We start from the raw sequence: 23,432 nt of genomic DNA, 5'->3' as shown, positions 1-23,432 counted from the left end.
CTGCCCCAATGGAGCATGGCCAAGTCAACTGGCATGGTTTTAATGTTTAGTCCACCATGCCAGGCCAGGCACAGGTCCCAGGTGGCACCCACCCCTGCTTGCGTTAACCTTGAGTCCTGGGGTGCCCTAGGTACTTCTGAGGACTCCATGCTTTCCTCACCTTCCATCTGTCCAGGGCTCTGTTTGCATGGTAGCTGGACAGACTGACCAGGAGTTTGGACTTTTGGCTTAGCGACACATTCAGTATTAGATCTCTGGAGACCATATTTGAACAGTGTGGTGGAGGGGACACCTGGTGACAGCAATTCTTTAATGAGTTAACTTGAGTAGTTGGCAGCACGTTGGTGCGGGGAGGGACTTGTCTGATTTTTGAGACCAACCATGAACTCTCCATGCTTAGTTCTTAGTACCCAACCCCCTCCCCCAGCTTGGGCCAGAGTGGAGACGCTTTAGATGAAGGAGTTGAGGAGTAGCCATGGACTTGGTACTGGTTTCCTAGGGCTGCTGTAAGAGAATGTCATTGTGGGGCTGAAGATGGTGGGTGGCGTAAACAGAACTTTATTCTCTCACAGTTCAAGAGGTCAGAAGTCCAAAATCAGGGTGTCACCATGGTTGGCTCATTTTAGAGGCTCTGAGGGAGACTGTTCTATGCCTCTCTCCTCGTTTCTGGTAACAACTGACATTCCTTGACACTCCTTGGCTTGTAGATGCATCATGCCATCTTTACATGGCATTCGACCTGTGTCTCTGTCCAAACTTCCCTCTTCCTATATGGCCACCAGTCATACTGGATTAAGGGCTACCTACTCCAGTGTGACCCCATCTTAGCTAATTACATCTGCAATGACCCTATTTCCAAATAAAGTCACATTCTGAGGTGCTAGGAGGTTAGGGCTTCAACATGACTTTTGGGGGGACTCAGTCCAATTCATAACAGATTCCCTGAGGGAAATACTTGGGAGCTGCTGTGTGGAATTGTGTGCCTCCTTTCTCCTGACGGGAGCCCACACAACTGTTTGAGAAGGCTGCGTGGGACCTGGGGAAGCAGAAGTGAGTGTTGGTCCAGAGCCCACCCTGGCCTCAGCTGACAGGTTTCCCGCATGGCCTCACAGCCCCTGGAAGGCTTTGGGAGAGACAAGGCATCAAAGATAGCTAGGGGGCGGGAGCCTTTCCTCTTAGAAATGCAAATGGAATCTGTGGAGGAATCCTTTTAAAGGATGAAAGCAGTTTTTTAAAAGACACTAATTTCCTTATTCACGTCCTTCTGATGGCTGGAGATGAATGACAAGCCTCGTAATTGAAGATAGTGGGGCTGATAATTCAGCGGTTGCCCCAATGGAGCATGGCCAAGTCAACTGGCATGGTTTTAATGTTTAGTCCACCATTCCAGGCCAGGCACAGGTCCCAGGTGGCACCCACCCCTGCTTGCGTTAACCTTGAGTCCTGGGGTGCCCTAGGTACTTCTGAGGACTCCATGCTTTCCTCACCTTCCATCTGTCCAGGGCTCTGTTTGCATGGTAGCTGGACAGACTGACCAGGAGTTTGGACTTTTGGCTTAGCGACACATTCAGTATTAGATCTCTGGAGACCATATTTGAACAGTGTGGTGGAGGGGACACCTGGTGACAGCAATTCTTTAATGAGTTAACTTGAGTAGTTGGCAGCACGTTGGTGCGGGGAGGGGCTTGTCTGATTTTTGAGACCAACCATGAACTCTCCATGCTTAGTTCTTAGTACCCACCCCCCTCCCCCAGCTTGGGCCAGAGTGGAGACGCTTTAGATGAAGGAGTTGAGGAGTAGCCATGGACTTGGTACTGGTTTCCTAGGGCTGCTGTAAGAGAATGTCATTGTGGGGCTGAAGATGGTGGGTGGCGTAAACAGAACTTTATTCTCTCACAGTTCAAGAGGTCAGAAGTCCAAAATCAGGGTGTCACCATGGTTGGCTCATTTTAGAGGCTCTGAGGGAGACTGTTCTATGCCTCTCTCCTCGTTTCTGGTAACAACTGACATTCCTTGACACTCCTTGGCTTGTAGATGCATCATGCCATCTTTACATGGCATTCGACCTGTGTCTCTGTCCAAACTTCCCTCTTCCTATATGGCCACCAGTCATACTGGATTAAGGGCTACCTACTCCAGTGTGACCCCATCTTAGCTAATTACATCTGCAATGACCCTATTTCCAAATAAAGTCACATTCTGAGGTGCTAGGAGGTTAGGGCTTCAACATGACTTTTGGGGGGACTCAGTCCAATTCATAACAGATTCCCTGAGGGAAATACTTGGGAGCTGCTGTGTGGAATTGTGTGCCTCCTTTCTCCTGACGGGAGCCCACACAACTGTTTGAGAAGGCTGCGTGGGACCTGGGGAAGCAGAAGTGAGTGTTGGTCCAGAGCCCACCCTGGCCTCAGCTGACAGGTTTCCCGCATGGCCTCACAGCCCCTGGAAGGCTTTGGGAGAGACAAGGCATCAAAGATAGCTAGGGGGCGGGAGCCTTTCCTCTTAGAAATGCAAATGGAATCTGTGGAGGAATCCTTTTAAAGGATGAAAGCAGTTTTTTAAAAGACACTAATTTCCTTATTCACGTCCTTCTGATGGCTGGAGATGAATGACAAGCCTCGTAATTGAAGATAGTGGGGCTGATAATTCAGCGGTAGCCCCGGGAGGGTTGTCTCAGGCTGTGAATCACTGCACACTACACAGATTGGAGTGTCTCCCTGATGCTATCTCCCAAGCCCTCGGAGCCTCATGCTGGCGCATGAAGACGCGCATGTGTGTAAAGACTTGACTTGAGCTGGTTGTCACAATGCCCAGATGCAGCCTCTTGGCCCAGGGAAGTTTTCTGGGAAGCAGCTGCTGCAGTAGGCAGAATTGAGTGCCTACTGTGTGCAGACACCTGTCTAGGGGCTGGGCAGGGAATGCCTGGTGCATAGTAGGTGTCTGATGTTCATTGAATGGGAGCATGAAGGCTCAGGGTAGGAGCCTCAGGTGCTTAGATCGAACCCATGAGAGGCCCCCCCCAGTGCTTTCTCATCCCCCCTCGCAGAAGCTTAAGGGAGTGGGAGCTGCTTAGAGGGCACCAGCAGCTCTGAGTTCATGGGGGATCCTGTGCCCAGGATGGTGCTGGGCGAGTGTGCGTCCTCAGGGGAGACTTGACTTTTCTGCTGTAAATGCCCATAGCCCCACACTGTGCAAGTACATGTGGATCCCCTACCCCTGGCCAAACCTGTGGGCTGTAAGAGGATGCTTCGAGGGCAGGCAGGCAGGTAGGCAGGCAGGCAGCAGCGAGCAGAGAGATAGCTGAGGAGGAGCTTAGAGACACAGAGACACCAGGGAGCCCCTGACCCCTACCCCACCCCCACCCTCTTCGTTGGCTCCCATAGCTTACACCAGGTGGGTATTGCTAGCACCTTGGACAGGTCCAGCCCTGGGCTGGGAAGGCTATGAGGAGAGATGAGTGAGAGCCCTCTCCATTCCAGCCTTCCCCAGAACACCTCCAGTGTGGGTGTTGTGGGGCCCCAAAAATGTAGCTCTGGGATGTGTGCTATGGGTAATGTGCAGAGAGGCTGGAGAGGTGATTTGGGGCTAATCTCTGTGTGTGTGTGTGTGTGTGTGTGTGTGTGTGTGTGTGTGTGTGTGTGTGTGTTGGTAGGCAGGGTGTATTCATTAATTAATTCACTCATTCATCCAATTATTCCTTCAAAAGCGCCAGTCACCATGTTTGATTCTGGGGTTTCCAAATGGGAACAAAACTGACATGGTCTTTACTCTCATGGAGCTCACCGTCTATAGAGGGAGACAGATGTGACCTTGATAATCACACCAATAGACATAAAAGTACTGATGCGCTGGGGGAGGTGAGGTGTGAGGGGAGAGGACTCTGCTGAGTTTTGTCACTAGTTTGTGATTTGCCTTCATACCAGAATATTCACACTTCTTAGTTATCTGGAGACCCCTTTGTTGAAGTGAACTCTTGTTTGTATGAGAGCTGAACAGTGTGGGGCATTCCAGATCCCTACTCACTTGCCCTTCGGACTGTCTCCCCAGTCTCCAGTGGCCTCAGGGTTCTGGGGAGCACAGCTCGGACATCACTGCTCTGGGCATTGGGGAGCAGCAGGGCAGTGAGAGTTGAAATCGCTGTTTTGAGAAGATGCACGTGGCAGGGTGACCTGAGACAGACTGTGGCAGCGATGACAACTGGGACCAGCCTTGTGCCAGGTATGAGGAGACTGAGCTGACCGATGGGAGGAGGTTCTGCTGTGGAGCATGGGCCTGCTGAGGGGATTCTGGGGAGGGAGTCGGGGGCCGGGCTCCCTGTAGGCTTGAATTGCTCTAAGCTCAGACTCTGGCTTTCTCACTCAGAGAGCAGGTTGCATGGTCACAGAGCTGAGTTCCTTAAACAGCCTCCCACAGGCAGGCCCTTCTTTCGAGAAGCATGAGGAGGTGGATGGGCAGGGCGGCTGAGGCCTCTGGGGCAGTATTAGTTTTCTATTGCTGCTGTAACAAATCACAGCAGATTTAGGGGCTTAAAATCGCACAAATTTATCATCTTACAATCCTGTAAGTCAGAAGTTGACAGGGTCTCACTGTGTTAAGAGCAGGGTGTCAGCAGGGCTGTGCTCCGTCTGCAGGCTCTAGGGAAGGGTCTATTTTCCTGCCGTTTCCAGTTTCTAGAGGCCGCTGCCTGCACTTCTTGGCTCGTGGCCCCTTCTTGTGTCCTCAGAGCCAGCAACATCGCGTTTCTCTGACCCTCCTTCCATCATCACGTCTCTCTCTCACCACAGCTGGGAAACATTCCCCACTTTTAAGGTTAAGGACTCCTGTGGTTAGATCGGGCTCACCCAGGCAATCCAGGATAATCTCCCCATTTCAACACCCTTAAACTTAATCGCATCTGCAGAAGCCCCCTTTTGCCATGGAGGCGAGTAGTTGCAGGTTCTAGGGGTTAGAGTATGAACACTTTTGGGGTGGAATGGGTATCATTCTGCCTGCCACAGAGGCCCAGGGATCTCTATAGCCAGGATCAAAGAATCATGTGATTTCTCTTTGGCTCCTAAGGTTGGGGGTCCCCATAAGACCTACAACATGGATGCTCCCCTAACTAAAAATGGGTGTGGGGGATCCTCTTCTCAGATGGCTGCCTCACCAAACCTCACCTGCCTCTCACGCCCGGACCCTATAACCTGCAGCTCCTTGAGTGAGCCGGGCTTCCCCTTGCTTCTGCACTTCCCACACATTTGCTCTGCTTGGAACCTCTTCCTCCTCCACCCCTCCCTCACCCGACGCTGGTGAAAACCTGCTCGTCCTTGGCTGACCCCCTTGGAAAATGGCCCTGCCTCCTTGCCTCCCCCTCCTCTCCATCTGGCTGGGTTAGGCGGCTCCACGCCCCCTCCCTGTGTTGACAAGGCCTGTGCTGCCGTTCCCCTCCCCCATCCGACTGTGAGCTCCCAAAGGTGCAGCAGGACTGTCCCCATCTCTGAGGACAGCCTGGCCTGGCATTGAGCCTGTGACTGATGAGCTTTCTGAAAGAAATGAATAAAAGAATGATTCAGCTGAGGGGGAAGAAAGAAAGAAACGAGGCTGGGGTATCAGAAGTGACGATGAGGAAAGGTGGGTGTGCCCCCCACGCACCCAGGGTGGGGACCATGCTGGTTCATGTGTGGTCCTTAGCTGCATGAGGTTTGTGGGACGGTGAGGTAGCAGGAGAGATGGGTTTGGGAGGTCTCCCTTGGGGCCTGGGTCCATGTGACCTCAGTCACACAGTATGGAGGCTGGGGGCTTTGGGCAACTTGGACATGGCCCTGGCCCCGAGAGTCCAGTCGGGGCACTCTGACTGTGAGGCCTGCCTCTCCTTGGCTTGTCCCGCCCTTGAGGGTGGGCTTCTCCTCAGGCTTTTTCTGCAGCATGTCTGAGTTCGGGTCTGGACATATGGTAGGGGAGGGAGCTGAAATGATATAGGCACTGGAGCAGCTAGGGACAGTGGCTTCTGAGCTCCTAGGCTGGGAACCCATTTCTGAGGTGGGGGGAGCAGCACAGATACTCCAGGGTACCTCTCCTGTCCTACTCTAGACACTAATGGCTTCTGCTCACCTCTGGCTGCCTCCTTCTCCAGGAAGGCCCTCAGGGGTGGACCTTCTCTGTGAGTCTACACACAGGGAGAATTGCTATGGGGTGATGGAGGCTTTTCCAATGCAGAGGATGGGCTGGGGGAGCCCCCCTGCACCCCAAGTCTGAGTGGCCTTCCAGGGCCATTTCAAGCCATATTGGAACCTGAGGCAAAGGAAAAATCAGTGATACTAATTCTGTTTTTATTTAAAACTTTGGTATTTTATTCATCATGGATTTTTGCCTTAATTTTGGTTTTTAAAAATATTGCACGGAAATATTGTTAATCTGGATTACTAGTTTTTTTGGGACCTTACGTTTTGTGCCCCTTGAATTTTGTGCCTCGTTCGCCTCCCCCGGCTCTCAGCCCTGCTTCCAAGATGGGGCCCTGGCATTCTCCACACCTGCAAGAGCTCACTCTGGCCTCTAGTCTTCTACCCTGAGGAAGAAGGCAAGAGTGAGCTGGGTACCCAGGAGAGGAGGGGCTGGTGACGTGGCCATCGTGGTTTTTCTTAGGATTTGCCACAGCCATGAGCAGACGTGAGGGTAGGCTGAGCTGGGGAGGCCCTGAGGGCAGGGCTTTCTCCTGTCACCCAGCACTGAGCAAACTCCCGAGTCCTCGCAGGATTGGGGGCCTAACCCCTGGAACATCCTGCCGCCTGGGCTAAAGACATCTTTCTCCTGGGGTGTGCGAGAGGCCCAGGGGCACGGGCTGCTGGGGCTGAGGACAGGAGAGGAGGCTCTGGGAGGCTGGGTCCCGGGCTGCCTGCCCCAGCAACTGAGTGTGTCTCTGGATCTCCGAGGAGCCATGTCACTCTGGCTGTCTGACTACAGGCTGTGTTGGCAGGGCCTGGGCTCCCAAGCCTGATGTTCAGCACGCTGTCAGCACTCAGCAAATAATAAATAATAATAATATTTCCAGCATGCTGGGGGAGCCCAAGGAGCGAAGGAATTCAGAAAACATGTGTTCTGTCTCATGGTGGGTGCCCAGAAGCTGAAGTCGGTTTTGCACCTCTCTTTGGGTGGTATTTGGGAGAACCATCTCCGTCCCCCACGTTTGGCACCGGAGGAGGGTGAGCAAGCAGTTGGGGCCTGCCCTGGGAAGTGGGGGCTTAGGAGGAGTTGTCTAGGGGGTCTCTCTTAAAACAAAAAGGCTTAGACTGTCCTCAGATGTCCTCTGGGATTTGGAAATAAGCAGACTTGGCTTTAAATCCTGAATCTACCACTTCAGACAAGTCACTTAGTCTCTCAGAGCTGCCTCGGTTTTCTCACCTATAAAATGGGATGGTTACAGCAACTGTTAGGCAGAGTTAAATGAGAGCGGCCACAGGGGCTGGCAGCCAGTCAACGGTGAGCACTGCTGCTCTCATAGCTCATTTGGCCATGTCTCTGGTCCTCAGCACGAGGCCTGAGTTTGGTCCTGTGGGGGGCCATGGTGAGGAGCAGAACTGCACGGGTGGCTGGCACTAGGATTCTGCAGACCCTCTGTCTGCGCCCTGTTGCTTCGGTGTGCTGTTTGTTGACTGACTGTGAGACCTGGGAGCTTTCCCAGGGCAGGAGCTGGAGGTTGAGTGCTTGGTATTGAGGCCCGCTGGGGACTCAGTGGCATAGGTTTCGTTCCCTCGGCAGCCCCATGGGGCTCAGTACTGATATCTTGCGCTGCAGCAAACTGGGCTGTGGGAAGGCTGAGTGGGGCTGAGACAGTGGGCCTTGGGAGAGCCTTGGACACAGATCCCCGTGACCCCCATTATCTCCTTGGCCTGCTTCCTCAGGGTATGGGGAGGGGCTGGAGACTCCCCATAGGAGCATAGGGAAGTGAGGTGCTGCTTCCCATCCGACGAGGCTGTTTCTGACCTACTCAGGCCTCTCTGGGACTACACCTGGCCGTGCCCTGAACCTGCCTCTGTGGCTGCAAGCAGCCAGCCCAGCCCCTCTGCCCCATTTCCAGGCCTTCGCAGTTCCCCTTCTTCCAAGTAGGCTATTGTCCTACTCACCGTGAGCCTCTTGCCCTGAGGTGAGGGCTTCTTCCAGCTGGGCCAGCGAGGCCTCGCCATCGTCCCCCTTGGCCTGGCTCAGCGTGGTGCCACAGGGGATGGGCCACTTGTCAAATGCTGTTGTTTAATTTTTCTCGCTCAGACTCTGCTTGTTCCAACACCCTGCAATGACACGGGTGTTAACTGAGCACCAGGGACTATAATTATCAGGGTTGAGAGACAAGAATCTCCTGGTGGTGTAGCAGCTGCAGGCCGGAGCCACCGCCTGATCTGTCCCCAGAGAGGAGCCCCTCCAGTCCGACTTGTGTCTGAAGAGCAGCCGAGTTCATGCCCTTCACCTCACATTCGTCTGACCGCAGCCCTGGGGGGGTTCCTCCCTTGGTGGAGCAGATACATGGATGTTATTCGGATCGAGTTTGGCTGGGCGTCACCGTGAGTGTCTGAGCAGGACAGGCACCTTGTGTGGTCTTGCTGACGGCCAGTGAGGCACTGAGCTGGGAAGGGGCAGCTCTTGGCTACGTGGGTGCCACGGAGGCCTGGGTGGGCTCTGGGTGGCCGCAGCTGGGAAGCGGAGCTTTACCAAGGTTAGATGCAAAGTGTTGCGTTTTGATTCAGGAAATCAATTTCTGATTTCTGTCCGTGGTGGGACAGACCAGACTCAATAGCAGGGATCCCGGCTACAAAGTCGGAGTCAGCTTGTCACATACTATAGTTGCTTAATAAATGTGTATGAAGGCCATCTCCAAGTGCACGAATAGACTTTTAGTGTCTTGGTTGAGTGACGGACAGCATGGTCTCCTGGCAGTGGGTGCCTCATTGTGAGAGGCGTGAGCAGCCCGGGACCATGAGAAGATGGGTACCTCCTCATGTGGGGATGCTCTGAGATCTGGAAATGACTTGGGAAGGGACCTTACCTGTGTTTAGGTATGTGAAGGGCATGTGTGAGGAGGAAGCAACAGATGACAGGGCTTAGCTCTGGGGAGGAAGCTTTGGGCTCAGTATGTGTTGTCACAGCTACTGATAATCAGATGACTCAGAATGGAGAGGGTAGATTGTCAAAGACTGAGTCCCCAGTCATCAGGGTCCCTGCCAAGGAGAGGTACGATAGTTGCTATTGACATGTGGAGAGAACAATTCTTACCTGGGAAGAGGCTTAGGCTGGGTCTCTTTCCCCGGGCATGGGGTCTCTAGCACTGAGGGGTCTCTTGGCTCCACCACTAACTGGCACCCAACTTCTGAGTCAGTCTTTTTCCTTCTCCATATCTCTGTGTTCCAGCCTGGGACAGGATGTAAAGGTCCTGCTTCCCCTTGATCTTGTCCTATGGGCGGTATAAGGGGGACATGGGGAGTGGGGTGCAGATGTGGGATCTGGGAGCTTTCTTTGGGCACAGGACGCAGCCATACTGGGCCAGAGTGCTGCAGGACCCATAGATGGAGCATTTTCTCCTGAGGCCTGGAATGGTGTGGCCTTGGGAACGTGACATTCCAGTGTGTCTGTACTGCAGTACTGGTATTGAAACCTAGTCATAGGAGAGCCATCTGAGGTCATGGGGCCATGGGATGGGGCTGCCCGCATCAGGTCTTCTCCTGGCCTAGCTCCCATGAGCGCTGGTATTGACGGAGCACATAGTAGGCCCTTTCTCAGTCAGCACGTTCAGTGGGATCTGCCAATGGCACAGCCCTGTCTGCCGACGGTTAATTTCCGGGAGCCAAAGACAGGCTTGCAGAGGGTCCCCAAGTCTTTCTGGGCTTGCTTTGGAACAAGGGGATAGGGTCTGGGGAGGAAGGAGAAACTGGAGCTCACAGGGAGCATCAAAGGGTTGGTGCGAGTTTTATTGGGGCCTTTACTGCCCTAGTTTTCATTATTTACACCCTGTTGATTCTAGGAGCTCCCGTTAAATGTGTAATAAATATAAAAATATTTTACAGGCCAGTGAAAATTCCACAGCAAAAATAACTCTATAAAGAGGGATTTTGCCTGGCTCTGCCCGCTGCCGAATTCTGTGTGGCATTCCTCTGGGCCTGTTGGCTGGCAGCAGGGTGATGAGGTGGCTGGGTTCCCCAGTCATGGTGCGGGGGGTCGTGAGCTGAGTGTTTAATTAGCCCCTTTACCAGCCTGTGATGAAATGCTCCTCCCAGGGCTGAGCCCGCCAGCTCGCCCAGCTGGTGGCGGGTGAGAGTAGGCTGGAGTGGAGCCTGGGTACCAGGTTGGGCGGTGGGAGTCTGGGGAGCAGCGGGGAGGAGGAAGGGATCAGGGTAAAGCTGTTCTCCTGGCACCTCCCTGCCCTCCTTGATAGTTTGAGGTGTGGCCAAGGGGGTGGGCAAGAAGGGTGGGGCTGAGAAGACAGTGTAGAGCAGTGATTTGGAGCAAGGGTTCCGAAGTCAAACCACTTGGGTTCCAATCCCACCTCTACCACTTAGTAGCTGTGTGACCTTGGGCAGATGACTTGCCCTCTCTGTGCTTCGGTTTCCTCCTTTGTGAAACCTATCTCTCGTGAACGTCATGAAGTATGTGCCATAGGAGGACTCAATAAGTAGTTTTAATTATTATCTTATGCTCAATAATTGTAATTATTTTAAATACAGAACCAGGCATTCAGAATTCCAAGCTTTGGACCGTTAGGTGCAGGGGGGACTCCTGCTGCTTCTGTCAGACCTGCACTAACCAGTTTGGGAGCCACTAGCCACACGACGGCTACTGAACACTTGAAATGTAGCTGGTCTGAACAGATGTGAAGTGAGACACATCGAGGATTTTAAATAAATACTTGGTATGAAAAAAGACCTAAGATATCTCATTAATATTTTTTTTATGTTCATTACATGTTGAAATAATATTCTCTATATCTTGGGTTAAATAAAATATATCATTAAGTTTAGTTTCATCTGCTCTTTTTTACTTTTTTTTTTTTTAATGTGGCTACTAGGAAACTTAAAATTATATTCGTTGCTTCCATTGGTGGCCTGCATTGTATTTTAGTGGAACAGCTCTGCCTTCTCTGGGGAGGGCAGGACGGAAGCCCTTGGAGTCTCGCACCCTGGCCCAGTTCAGCCCCCTGTTTTATAGAAAGGGAGACCCAAGCTAGAGAGGGCAGCAACTTCCCTGAAATCCCGCGGCTGTTGGGTGACAAAGCTGCTCCACAACTTGACCCATTTGCTTCTTTGGGTCTCAGAGAGATGGTCCGTCTCGCGTATTCTCTTTCCTGGTTGTGGGGGTAGTCAGATCAAAGGGAGTTACAACAAATGAATGTTTGTTAAATGCGGTCTGTGGCATTTGGTGACTCCATGACCTGTTTAGGGAATGGGCTGGTAAAGAGTGGAGGCAGCATCTTCATCTGTGGGGTGGAGAGAGGGTTGCAGAATGCCACCTTCCTATGGTCACCCCTTGAGGACCAGCTGCCCCAGCACAGGCCCTTTGGTGGGCAGTGCGGTGATGACGATGGTGTGAGGCTGACATGACAGGCAGCGTTCGGTGGGCTGAGGGTGAGCCAGGCTCTGTGCTATGGGCTTTACACACTTTCTCTCTTTTCACATACGAAACCCCAAGAGGCAAGTGTTATTGCGATTCCTATTTTAGAGATGAGAACACTGAGGCAAGGAGGTTTAGCGACTTTCAGCCTGGAAGCAGTGGGGCTGGAATTTGAAGCCAGGGTGGTGTGAACCCGGGCCAGGTTCCTCATCACTGGGCCGCCCTGCTGGCAGTGCAGCTTCGGGGCTGTTCTCCCCAGTATCCGCTTTCCCCAGGTGTGGCCAGACTTCCCACCATCCCTACTCCCCTGATACTCTGCCTTTTCCTTGCCACTCAGGAAAGCAAATTGGAAAGTCAATGATGAGAGAGATGCTGTTACAGGAACTTCCCTAAATCTACTCTAAATCTATGGAAATGGTAAATTGTGCCCAAATTTTGGTACTGAGTCTTAGCCACAGATTGGAGGCACATATATGAGAATCAGAGCCGCCTCATAAAAAGGAGTCCTAGAGTGAAAGCTACACGTGTGTTCTGAGCAGTGTGCCGTGTCCTCCACCACACAGCTTCCTCCTTTCCCTTTGAGGTGGAGGCTATGACAGTGACCATTTCACAGATGAGGAAACTGAGGCACTGGGGAGGTTATTTTTTGCTACTGTTACAATGGTCAGAATGATGCTTTGCCACACTCTCTGGTAGATGGAGACAATTTGGTGTTTCTGGTACTCCCTTGTCTCTCAGAGTGGCCTGGACCACAGGCAAGAGGTTGCCAGCCAGAGAGCCCCTTCTGCTGTGGTATCTGTCAGCAGGGCCAGCTGCGTGGATGTTGGTGCTTGGGGCAGTGAGATGCTGGCTTTGTGGCCCTGGCAATTTTCTGCCCCTTGGGCTTGGTGTGCTCATCACAGCCTGAGTGGGTCTGACTGGGGGGTGCCCACCAGGCCCCAACCATGGTGACAGACAGCACAGGTGTAGTGTTGGGACCTCAGCGGGGCTAGGAATTCCGAAAGGGTCTCAAGGCGGCTGTGTTGGCAGGCCCATCAAAGGCGGCATGGGCGAGGCCCTCAAGTAGGGCTTAGGGGCTGAGGGGCATGACCCCCTTCAACATGGGGATCCTCCCCACTCAAGGGACCCTGTCATCGGCCCAGAGGCCTCTTGCTTAGTTCTGTAGTCCAGGCTCTGTTGCTGTCCATCCTAGAGGCTGGTGGGGATGTGCAGGTGCACCACGTTGGTGTGGCTGCAGGGCAGGAGGGGTGGGACCTATATTTGACTCTGCCTTTCCTGTCCTCCTGTCCCACCTGCTTCTTTATGGCAGGGCAGGAGCAAGGCTGGGAGTCTTTTTCCCTCTTGAAGGGTCTGTTGCTATGAGTCTTGGCCATGAGTCTTCACTCCCAAACTGGGCCAGATCCTGGAAGGCTGGAATCCCTGTTTTTCCCTCCAGGCACATGGACTGGGATTGGGGAGGGCATTCTAGAGCATTGGGATGAAATTGCTCAAACAGACTACCTAGTCCACAGTGACAGTAGCCTCTACCAGCTCCTCTGTCCTGGGGCCAGCACACCTCTGCACAGGGGCCTCATGAGAGGCAGCACTTGGACTTGCCCTGAGTGTCTCTGAGGCGTGCTGCCCAGTATCTTTAGGGGTTAACCGTGGGTTTTTGGGAGGACCGTAACCCATCCGAAGCATGGGCTGAGTGGGGCGGGGTGATCAGCTTAGGGTGAGAGCCACCACATCAGGTTGGAGTGTCAGGGCAGAGGCCCAGATGAGCCCCGTTTTGTCTCACCACGCCTGGCCTTGCCTCCTTCATCTCAGCCTGGTGACTTACTTGGCCCAGATAGCCTGGCCTTGGCTGCGGAGAGGACACAACATGAGGTGTGTGGCCATCTTCTGGGGCCATAGTCACCATGCAAGAAGGCCTGAGCTAGGCAAGAGGGTTGCAGGTACTAGGATGGTCCAGGGGCCTGGCTTCTTGTACTAGCAGGCCATCATTGTTTCATTGTGGCGGGAGTTGTAGAATTTAATTCCGGCTGTGGCTGTTGAATACCCACCTCCTCTTGTTGGGGCCATGGAGGGCTGTTCCTCTCAGCTCTGGGTGTTGCTTATGGTGGCCTCTCTGCGTCCAGGATGCAGACTTAGCCTTGCTGGCCATGGCAGGCAGTCTTTAATCCCTCTTTTGTGTCGTCAGAGGCTGGGGTGAGAGTTCACGAGAGGGGAGTCCCTGGGCTATGCAATTAAGTCTCACACTTGGCATGGAGACCTGGTTTTAATGCACGTATCCCATTTGCTGGCTTTTCCAGGCCATTGTCCCCGGCCTGGGCCCATGGACTAATTATAGGGTGTGGGCTCTGGGGTGGTTCAGCGGCCTGGCTGGCCACATTGAGTTGTCCTGCTCCTGGCTGCTGTGCTGTGCTGGGAGGGGCCCAGGCGCACTTGCTGTGGGCAGCCTCCATGATGGTCTGCTGTGAATGGGTGGGCTAGACGGTCAGCGGCTGCCCTGGGGAGGGGACTCACCACTAGGGGAGATGTCTGACTTCTCCCATGTACTGGCTGGCGGAGCTGGCTTGTGGGGTGGGCTGTGGCAGCCCACGGAGAAGAAGGAAAGGTAGAGATCTGCCAGGGCTCCCTGGGGATGTGAGAAGTATATTTTGGGGGTGTGGGCTCTCAGGTGACCATGGTGTGGTTCTCAGAAGTGGCTACGCCTCTCTGTTTGGTGCTTTGTGTCTAGTCCTCGGGCTGTGGAGGGGACTCCATTCTTCCTCAGAGACAGATGCAGAGATGCGGGTTGCACGTCAGACTCATGACCAACCTCATATCACAGAGGAAGCGCGCACCATGCCCCTGTCACGGTGAATTACAGGAGTCAGGTTTACAGATGGGCATGGATGCGCTATCCACACTCATTGCGTACAGGGGCCCGGGGATGAAGAGTGCACACAGCACACCAGGAACAGCTCCCTGGCTCCCAGCCGCAGGGTCAGTTGTCACATGCACTGCACTCTACACCCCCAACTGGTTTACTTGCCTTAGAGTTTAGAATCGATTCGAGGGATCATTTGTCTGGCTCAAGTCTCTTAAAAAAAGTACTCATAAAAATTTGAATGAATTATTCTCCCTCCCAGAGCTTCCCGCTAGCAAACAAGAGATGTTCAGGGTTGTTTCCATCAGCCCTGCGTGTGCCTGGAGTGGTGGAAGGTAGGAAACGCCGCTCAGAAGGGCCATGGGCAGGTTGTCCCTTGGCATTTCTTCTCCAGAAAAGTGCTGCCACCGTTACGGAGAGCCAGACTGTGCCAGGATCTCCTGGGCCCTCGACGTTCATTATTTTCATCCTCAGACAACCTCTCGGGTTAGTGGCTATTAGGAAACCTATTTATAGGTGAGGAGGCTGAGACACAGAGAGAAGTGATATGCCTCAGATCGCACAGTGAGGAAGTGACGGTCCAGGATTGAGAGGTGGCAGTCAGCTGCCAGACCCTCTCCAAAGGGAAAGGCTGTCCGGTATCCTTACCTGGCTTATCCTGGTTACCTGAGTCACATGGGGAGTGGCTTGGGGCTAGACTCTGGCCACATCTGCCAAGATGGCTATCGTTGGCCCCACTGACAAAGGCCCAAACAGACTCTTGCACTGTTACCACAACCTCTCTGCCCTGCGATCCACCTGATGAATAGGCCTAGCTCTGTTGCCCTGTCCCCTGGCTCCCTGCCTCTTGCAAAATCAGATGCAATAGGACAGTTCACCTGTTATGAGAAACACTTTAGAGGAGAAACTAACTCTATTTTAAAGTTATGAACCCCAAACCTCAATCCAACAAAGAACAGTTGGGCCCCGACAATGTGCAGCATGTAGTCCTGCCTACACAGTGGCAGGCACCCTGCCCCTAGGCCAGGTGACATGGTGACAATGGGCTGCTGTGTGTTTCTCAGAGAAGAGCTGTCACAGGCACAGGGCAGGCCCCACAGGGAGTCCCGTGAGCTCTGGGCCCGCATCTGTGAATGCTTCAGCTGAGCAGGCAGGCCCTGCCCGAGTCTTGTGTTCTGGGGAGTGGGGTGGGGTGGGGCTGGGATTCCTGAGCCTGGTCTTACTCAGTTCATCTGCCCATGGGACCATCCCAGGGCTGCCTTGGGCCTCAGTAAATGCTTGTTTCTAGATGTTTATTTTGGGGGTTAGTGGAAAAAAAAAAACTATGCAAAATCCCTGCCCTTGTACAGGGGCCAAGTTCTGTGTCCTTTGCAGGGCGCAGAACCCCTATATCCTCATAGTGGTCCAGCAAGAGTGCCCAGCTCACATGCCCCTCACCAGCCCGTGCTACTCCTCTGGCCTCTGCACCTTCGCGCATGCTGTTTCCGCTTTCTGGACTCCCTCCCACCCCCACTCCTTTGGCCTGGCTTGGCTGACACCTGTTAGGCCTTCAGGTCCCTAACGGGATGTCTCTTCCTCCAAGGGCTTTCTCCAACCCCACCAAGTGTGGATAGGGGCCCTTCCCTGGGTTTTCAAGGGACCAGTGGTCACACAGTACGAAGCAAGGAAACAGGCAATTCTACTTCCTTTGGTGACAAGGACTGTCTTGTCTTCATGGTTGAATCCACAGTCTGTCGTATGATCATAATAATGAGTGACAATAACAATATGGAAGATAATAAGCACTCAATAAACTTCAGCTCTGTGCCAGGTACTGTTTTCAGCATTTGACAGGTGTTTACTGATTTACTTCTCATGTCAGCCCCAGGAGGCAGGAGCTCTTCTTCTGCCATCAGCCACAAAGTATCTGCCCACCGTTTGGGTCCCAGCTCCAGTCCTTACTAGCTATGCCCACCGTTCCATAGCTAGTAAGGACTGGAGCTGGGACCCAAACCCAGGCAGTCTGCAGTCGGGGCTACTCTTCACCATCATGTCGAGCTGCCTCCCGTGAGTGTTATCTGGAGACGTTCGATCACTGCCTCATGCCCCTGTTTGGGTTGACGGCTGTCAGACAGCCGTGGCCTTGGCAGGCAGGCAGGTGCAGCAGTGTGGGGGTGTGAGGTAGAGGGAGGACCCACGCTCCTGTTTCCAGCCTTGTGGTGGCTTCCCTTTTGATGGGGCCTGAGTTCGCCGTTGTCTGAGAATGCCCTCTGAGATCTGGGGGCTGGGGACTTCCATGGCAGCCCCCAGTGGGAAAGGAGGTGCCTGTCTTAGAAGGTAAGGTTTTGTTTTCCCTGCAGCCAGGAGTGAAGAGCCGTTTGTGGGCTTCTCCTGGATCTGGAGGCCCCTCCCTCCGTGGTGAACAAACAGAGGCTCTGCAGGTAGTAGCGTGGTGGTGTGGCCTTTTGTCGAGCACACCTGGCTCAAACATCTCAGGGGATGGGAGTGACTCTCTCAGTCCCTCCTCCCTGCATAGCAGCACGGAGTCGTTTCAGACATTCTCTTTTGGGCTCTGACAGCTGTGTCAGCTTCTGGCCTCACTCAGAGGCAAAAGGCATGTTGAAAATGAGGTTTAAACCTGTTGCCTGCTGCCTTCCTGCCTATCCGGGAACCCACGGCCCGGGTTCCAGCTGCATGTCTGTCCTCTCTGCTTGCCTCAGCGCCAGTATCCAAGGCCCAGCTCATCACGTGTTTCCTGATAGCCCATAGACACAGAACACTATCCTGTGTCATGCATCCTTTTCTCCAGAGAAGTCTAGAGCCCTCTTTAAATAAGACTTGAGAAATTAGTGTCACTGGGTTAAGTCCTTATACCGAATGCTGTGTGGGGGATACTGACCACAGCAAGCTTGCATTTCCTTATCATTTGTGCCCAGGTCAGCAGCAAGCCGGAAAAAGAGCAGATCAAATGTTGTTCTCGCGGGCCCTTGAGCCTAGAATTGAGAAATCTATAATTAAGCTGTTCAATAAAATTATTTTCAATAATTCTCTTTTGTACTAATAAGTCACGCCATCTGCTGAAAATGCAAGCTTTACTCACCTTAGGCTTATTATTACAATAATACCTGGAGGTATCTCCTCTTTGTAAACTAGCAGCACAATGGCTGTTAAATAAAAAAGGGAACTGTAATTTATTTTAAGATTCGAGGATTTTGTATGTGCAAGTAGGCAGCAATTATGAAACAAATACTATAATTATAACTACTCTGGAGAAGTGAATGAGGTGGTAACTAGCTGAGGTGTATTTTCTGGTTAGAAAATACATGATCTCAGTTCTGAGCAAACTCTGCTGGGCCTCCTGACCCTGGGTTCTTGGGAGCTGAGTCCGAGAATGATTAAAAGCCTGGAAGAGCTCCAACTCCACCTGGTTTGCTGAGAGAGCGAGGAGGCCGATCCTTTCTTGGATGAGCAGTGATGCTCTCTCGGAATTCAGGCGGGTGAGGGGCTCAGGCTGGTGGCCAGAGCCAGCAGGGAGGCTGTTATCTGCTCTGTCCTCCTCTTCTCTCTCCTCCACCTGTGCCCCACAGGAGGGGCAGGTGTGTAGCACACACCCATCCCCGTCAAATTGGCTGAGTTTTGTCCTTGAGCGTCTGGAGCTGCCTGGCATTTGGAGCCTCCACTGGGCTCTGCCATAACTAGATCTCCTGAGGGTGATACAGGCTCAGGAGAGCAGGCGCCTCTTTCTTGTATGTTTGGAACATATTCTGGAACCCACAGTTAGATCCCACAAAGTGAGTTTCTCTTTATCCTGTGATGTGTTTTTCTAAGAGACGGTTTTAACTCTTGGGTACGGCTTCCTTGAGGGTGCCACGAAAACATCTCAGGACTTGCTAGATGTTTTGAGAATTCTCTGGATTCTTGGTTGGTTGGTGGTCTGATGCTCCAAGTTTTCCCACAGCTGGATGGTAAGGAATTAAGAAATGCTGAACATAGATTGACTTCTGACCTGTGTAGAGTATCTCAGAGACAGACGTTAGAATCCAGTGTTATAGTCCATGGGTCTTTTTTCTCAACATAGAACCAATTTCAGGATCATGTGACCCCTTTAGGAAATATATTAGTTGGAGCCAAGGTTTAAATATTTGGGAAAAATCAGACTCATGACAAAAGTGTGAAGTTAAAAGGACTTTGCCACCTCGATTAAGAAACAAATCAGCAGAAACAAAATTCCTCCCCAGAATGTGAGCTCCATGAGGTGAAAGATATGCCTGTTCTGTCTGTTTTGTTCATTGCTGCTTCTCCAGCCCCTGGAACAGTATTTAGATTGTAAAGATGCTGAAAAAGTAAGAATGAATCTCAGTAATAACTGGGCTTACTTTAGGTCTGTTGCAGTGAGACATGCATTGTGGATGTACATTTGTGGGTAAGGTCCAAGGTCTTCTGGAAAATACTTTCTTTGGGGGCAAAGAGAAAGGACCAGAGTAGCTGTGCTCACTAAGGAGACCTGTGGCGTTTTGTTGCCCAGGACTCACAGAAGCATTGACTATTTTTAAGGATTTAGTGAGAACCATGTTGCAGATTTTGGTGTAACACTTTCCAGTCTCTTCGAGGTTGTGTTAGCATCAGTTGGCCACTGTTAACATTAGCCAGAGTTCGTACATTAGTCATGTATGTCTCGATGTTTCTGTATTTATTTATGTACACAAATAACCAAGATAATATGCTGAGAACTTAAAGCATACATTTTTTAAGTATCATAGTGGTATGTATTGTACTGTGCGATCATCTGAGCTCATGTCAAATATATAACTCAGTAAATGTACCTCATTTTCAGGGACGCAAATGGGCCTTGCCTGTTGTTCGTTGCTGTGCAAAGTCAAGGCATTGAATCATACAGCCATAAATCAAATCTCTGAATACACGCTATGGTGCACGCATGCAGTTGAACTCTTCTTGTCCCGTGGGATTTGTGCTCTGAGGCTGCGAATGGGTGTGTGTATGTGTATTTTCTTTTTAAAATGGATTTCTCGAGAAGAATTTCTGTTTGGGGGTTAAATAACTGGCTCGACATCGATTGATCAGGCAGACTATGTCTCTTCTGTGGGTGTGGTCGACTCTACGTGTGGACATGGGAGTCTCTGAGGGGCTTCAAGTCAGGCTCCCCTACCCTCACACTCACCGGGGGGCAGTGTGAAGCTAATTGGGAGCTGCTGACCCTGGTTCTTGGGGTCTCACTGCCTCATGTACCCTGGGGGGCAGAGTTAAGGCCCCCAAGCCTTTTCCATCTTTGAAGTTCTTGCTCTGGGCTGGTGTGGGGCTTTCTGCAAGAATATCTCAAGACCCTTGGCTCTCTCCTCTCCATGGCAGACGTACTGGCAAAGGAGCGGTTTCTGAACCCCCAGGATTTGGTTGGGCTGATTGATCAGAAAAGACACGCAACACATGCTCTCAGTCACCGTGGCCCTTTTCCTCTCCTTCTGAATGCTTGGGGTTTCATCATCATTAATACGGCTATTGTGGGCCTGATAAATGGGAAAGAGGCATCAACAGGCTGAAAGGCCTTGTGGTGACAGAAGCTGCCTGCAGAATGCACAGCTCAGTGGTGTGTACACAGCGTGGGTTCGGGCCCAGGTGAGTCATCGCAGGCCTGGGAAATGCACTAGCGATGATGGATGGCCAGGGTGCTCAGATGCGCCCCTGACACTATTTGCACAAACCGGGAACTCAAAACGATGGGGGTTTTCATGAGCTTATATAAGTCAGTTGGCAATGCACAGTGCCCCAGCTGTGTGGCATGACAGGACAGAGCTTTGCGTTCCTGTTCAGAAACAGGTGACTTTAAGAACCAGTTTGCCTGTGTCAGGACTTGAAATGGTTTGCTCGGCCCTTCGTTGTCATAACACCCCCTTCCTCTTTGCCTTTCTTTTTGTAAAACTTTCTTTGCAAAGGGATTCTTCTAACTGGGACAGTAGGGCTACTGTTGCTTCCAGCCCAAGGGGTTTGCTTTCCTTCGGCACTCTGACTTCCTTGAAAGACGCATTGGGGAGGGGCCAGCAGGTGTGTGTGGCCAAGTGCTCTGAGAGGTGGTGGGGAGGAGGGCTGATTCAGGGCTGGGAGGGGGGTGTTGCTTGGAAACCCACCTCAGCATTTCCAGGGCTGGGACGGGGGTGTTGCTTGGAAACCCACCTCAGCATTTCCTGGCGTCCTCTCCAGCTGTCTGTCCTGGCTCTGTGTGAATTGGGCGTGGAATCGACAAGGAATAACCTCCCTCACACAGCACTCCACCAGTGCCTGGCAAGCAACAGGCCTCTCCTTTGCTCCTTCCATCAGCCCTATTGTAAGGTAGGCAGGGCAGGAGTTATCATCATGCATAAAGATAGCAGAGTCAGAGAGGGAGTGTGGCCCTCGCAAGGGCCCCGAGCATGCCAGTGGAGGGCTGGCCTCCTGGATGCTCAAGGGTAGACAGGGACTCCTGAGAGGTGGAGACCCTATTTTGAGATAACATCCAGGTGTGGGCACGTCCCATGGTCAAAGCTAGGGCATCGGTCACTCCCTTGGTGCTGCGCAACATGTTGTTAGTGCTTCAATTGCATTCACGACTGAGTCTGAGATTATAGAAACCATTAGTGTTCTACAGAGGCAAGCATCTCACCCCAACTTTTGTTCTAGATTAATCATTTATTTATACAAGTTATTTTCTTATTAAAAAAAAGCAGTACACGATTATCGGAGAAAGTCAGAAAATACAAAGGAGGAAAAAATTGTAATCATTTCACCCCGTTGGTATGTAAAACGAGACGGGGTCATGCTAACTACAGGACATGTTTGTGACTCGGGTTCTCCTCTCGTGATGAATGCTTGTGGCCGTCCTTGGCCATTCCCAGTCAGCATCTTCACGGGGGCTGCAGACCATCTTCTCCCTGCTTGGAGCTGTTCCTTGTGGATGGAGACATGGGCTGCTCCTACATTTGTGTTTTCTTTGGCGTGAGTGAACATCTTCGGAACTAAATCTCTGCCCACATTTATTATTTAACAAATACTTGTCGAGTGCAAGACACCTTTTCGTTGGGTGTCTTGGGTTAAATTATACGAATGCTTTTCAAGTTACCACGTTCATGGTAAAAAGTTTAAAGAGTGCAGGAGAGAATATAGTGACAACATGAAGAGCCTAAAATAACCACCATTAACATTCTCATAGGTGTTTTTCCAGAAAGTGTGTGTGTGTGTATGTGCGCATGTGCGCATGTGTGTTACCTTTTTATAGCTGTATCAGTCCCTTATCCATGGACTTAAAAAAGAAATTACAGAGTATGCTTCAGTGCACATTCTTGTCCTGGTTTAGTTGTGCAAGAAACTGTAGGAGAAATGCTGAATTGGAGAGTTATGCCCATTTAAAATTGTTATAGCCATTGCTAAATTAATGCTCATGTTTGACGTTGTCACGTGTATTGGCTAATTATTTTACAGAAAGGTCCTACCTCTTTATATGCTTACCAGCAGTTTGAGAATATCTGTTTCCCAATGTCTTTCACAAACTGTGGATTATTAATTTAAAAAATGTCTAGTAGATAAAAAAAAACAAACAAGAGATTTAGTATTTGTACATTAATTTGCATTTTTCTGTTATTAGCATGAGGTCTTCTCCATAGCTGAGATCGTGCTTTGGAACAAAGGTGTTTGTTTTTTAAGGCCAAATTCATTTACTAACTGGATAATTTGGGCATGTCACGTTGAACTTCAGTTTCCTTATATGCAAATGGGGATAATAATATATGTCCTGAGAGTTGCAGAACAAACTTCTTGCAATGCTTTGTCTCGGCCTTTCTGACCCGCCTTGTGTCCCTCAGGACAGGGGTCCCTAATCCCCTGGGCTACAGACTCTGCTACCAGTCGTGGCCTGTTAGCAACCGGGCCACACAGCAGGAGGTGAGTGGCAGGTGAACTAAGCTTCATCTGTATTTGCAGCCGCTCCCGGTACTAGCATTATCGCCTCAGCTCCACCTCAGATCATCAGGCATTAGATTCTCAAAGGAGCACTGATCCCTGGTTCCAAAAAGGTTGGGGACCATTGCCTTAGGAGACTGCCTTGCACAGCCCAAGAAAGGGTCCGTGTATCTGCATACATGCCTGCGGTTTACCTATGTCTTTGGAAGGCCATTCTGGTAAGTACTCCTACAAAATGCTGTCATCCTTTCGTCTTGTCAGCTCCTCCACTCACCCCTACACCGTCCCTGACCTCCCCCTTCCTCTGGTGCCTGAGGCCACAGGATAACTTAAGCTTTGGCTGGGTTTGAAGGAAGTGGGGACATGAGCAGCCCTGCTAGAAGGCAAGTGTTAGGACTCCTTTCTGAAAACCAGATAAGGACGTGTTGAGTACCTGCCAGGCTCCGGGCACTGTGCTGGCTACTTCAGTGCTCTGTCTAATGACCCTCCCAGTGAGCCTGCATTGTGGGTGTCATTGTCCTCACGCACGGAGGTTTAGAGTGGTTGTGGAACTCTCCCAGAGTCACACGGCCAGTCGGAGGCACAGCCCAGAGCTAACCAATCATTTTGTGCTGCTAAAAGCAAGTGGACCTCTTGCTTATACCTATTAGGAGTCTAATACCCATCACCAGAGAAGCCTTATGCAGGCAAGGGATAGAACATCCTCGCCTAACTGCAATGGTGGCCCTCACCCCAGCCTCACAAGGGCCAAGCCAGCTAGGTCCTTTTCCACGTCCCAGCCAAGTGTCCCAAAGTGAGTATCTGGGGTGCAGTCACATTGTGCCAGGGAGATAGAGTCCTGCTCTCCATGGGACGGATCCTGCAGGGCCAGGGCTGCTTGTCAGTGAGTGTGGCCAAGGCTCCCAGCTCAGGAAGCAAGGAGAGGGATCCACTCACAGGCTTCTAGGTTTCTGGAGTGGTTCCTCCGTAGCCCAGGTGACTGGGCCATACATCCTTCTATATTCTCTGGGTGACACATTTTTTTTCTAAAAATGGAAACAAGTTTGAATTAATTATTTTAGTATTCATTTTTCTTTATTTAAACCTTTGT

At 51.6% G+C, this 23,432-nt stretch overlaps 1 protein-coding gene across 1 annotated transcript in view; it reads right to left on the bottom strand.

The window, feature by feature from the left end:
• PITX1 (paired like homeodomain 1) overlaps window positions 1-23,432 on the bottom strand; it is a 60,775-nt gene that overhangs the window by 27,595 nt on the left and 9,748 nt on the right. Inside the window, exons 2-3 of the mRNA XM_015597948.1 lie at window positions 9,322-9,418; window positions 8,100-8,216 (exon numbers count right to left, since the gene is read on the bottom strand). Of these exons, the coding sequence (XP_015453434.1) occupies window positions 8,100-8,216; window positions 9,322-9,418 (214 nt within the window). The remainder of the gene's footprint in view (window positions 1-8,099; window positions 8,217-9,321; window positions 9,419-23,432) is intronic.

This window comes from Pteropus alecto, unplaced genomic scaffold, assembly GCF_000325575.1.
Source record: "Pteropus alecto unplaced genomic scaffold, ASM32557v1 scaffold78, whole genome shotgun sequence".
Classification (NCBI taxonomy): Eukaryota; Metazoa; Chordata; class Mammalia; order Chiroptera; family Pteropodidae; genus Pteropus; species Pteropus alecto.
The sequence above is the reverse complement of the archived record's forward strand: the minus strand, read 5'-3'. Positions and strand labels throughout refer to the sequence as shown.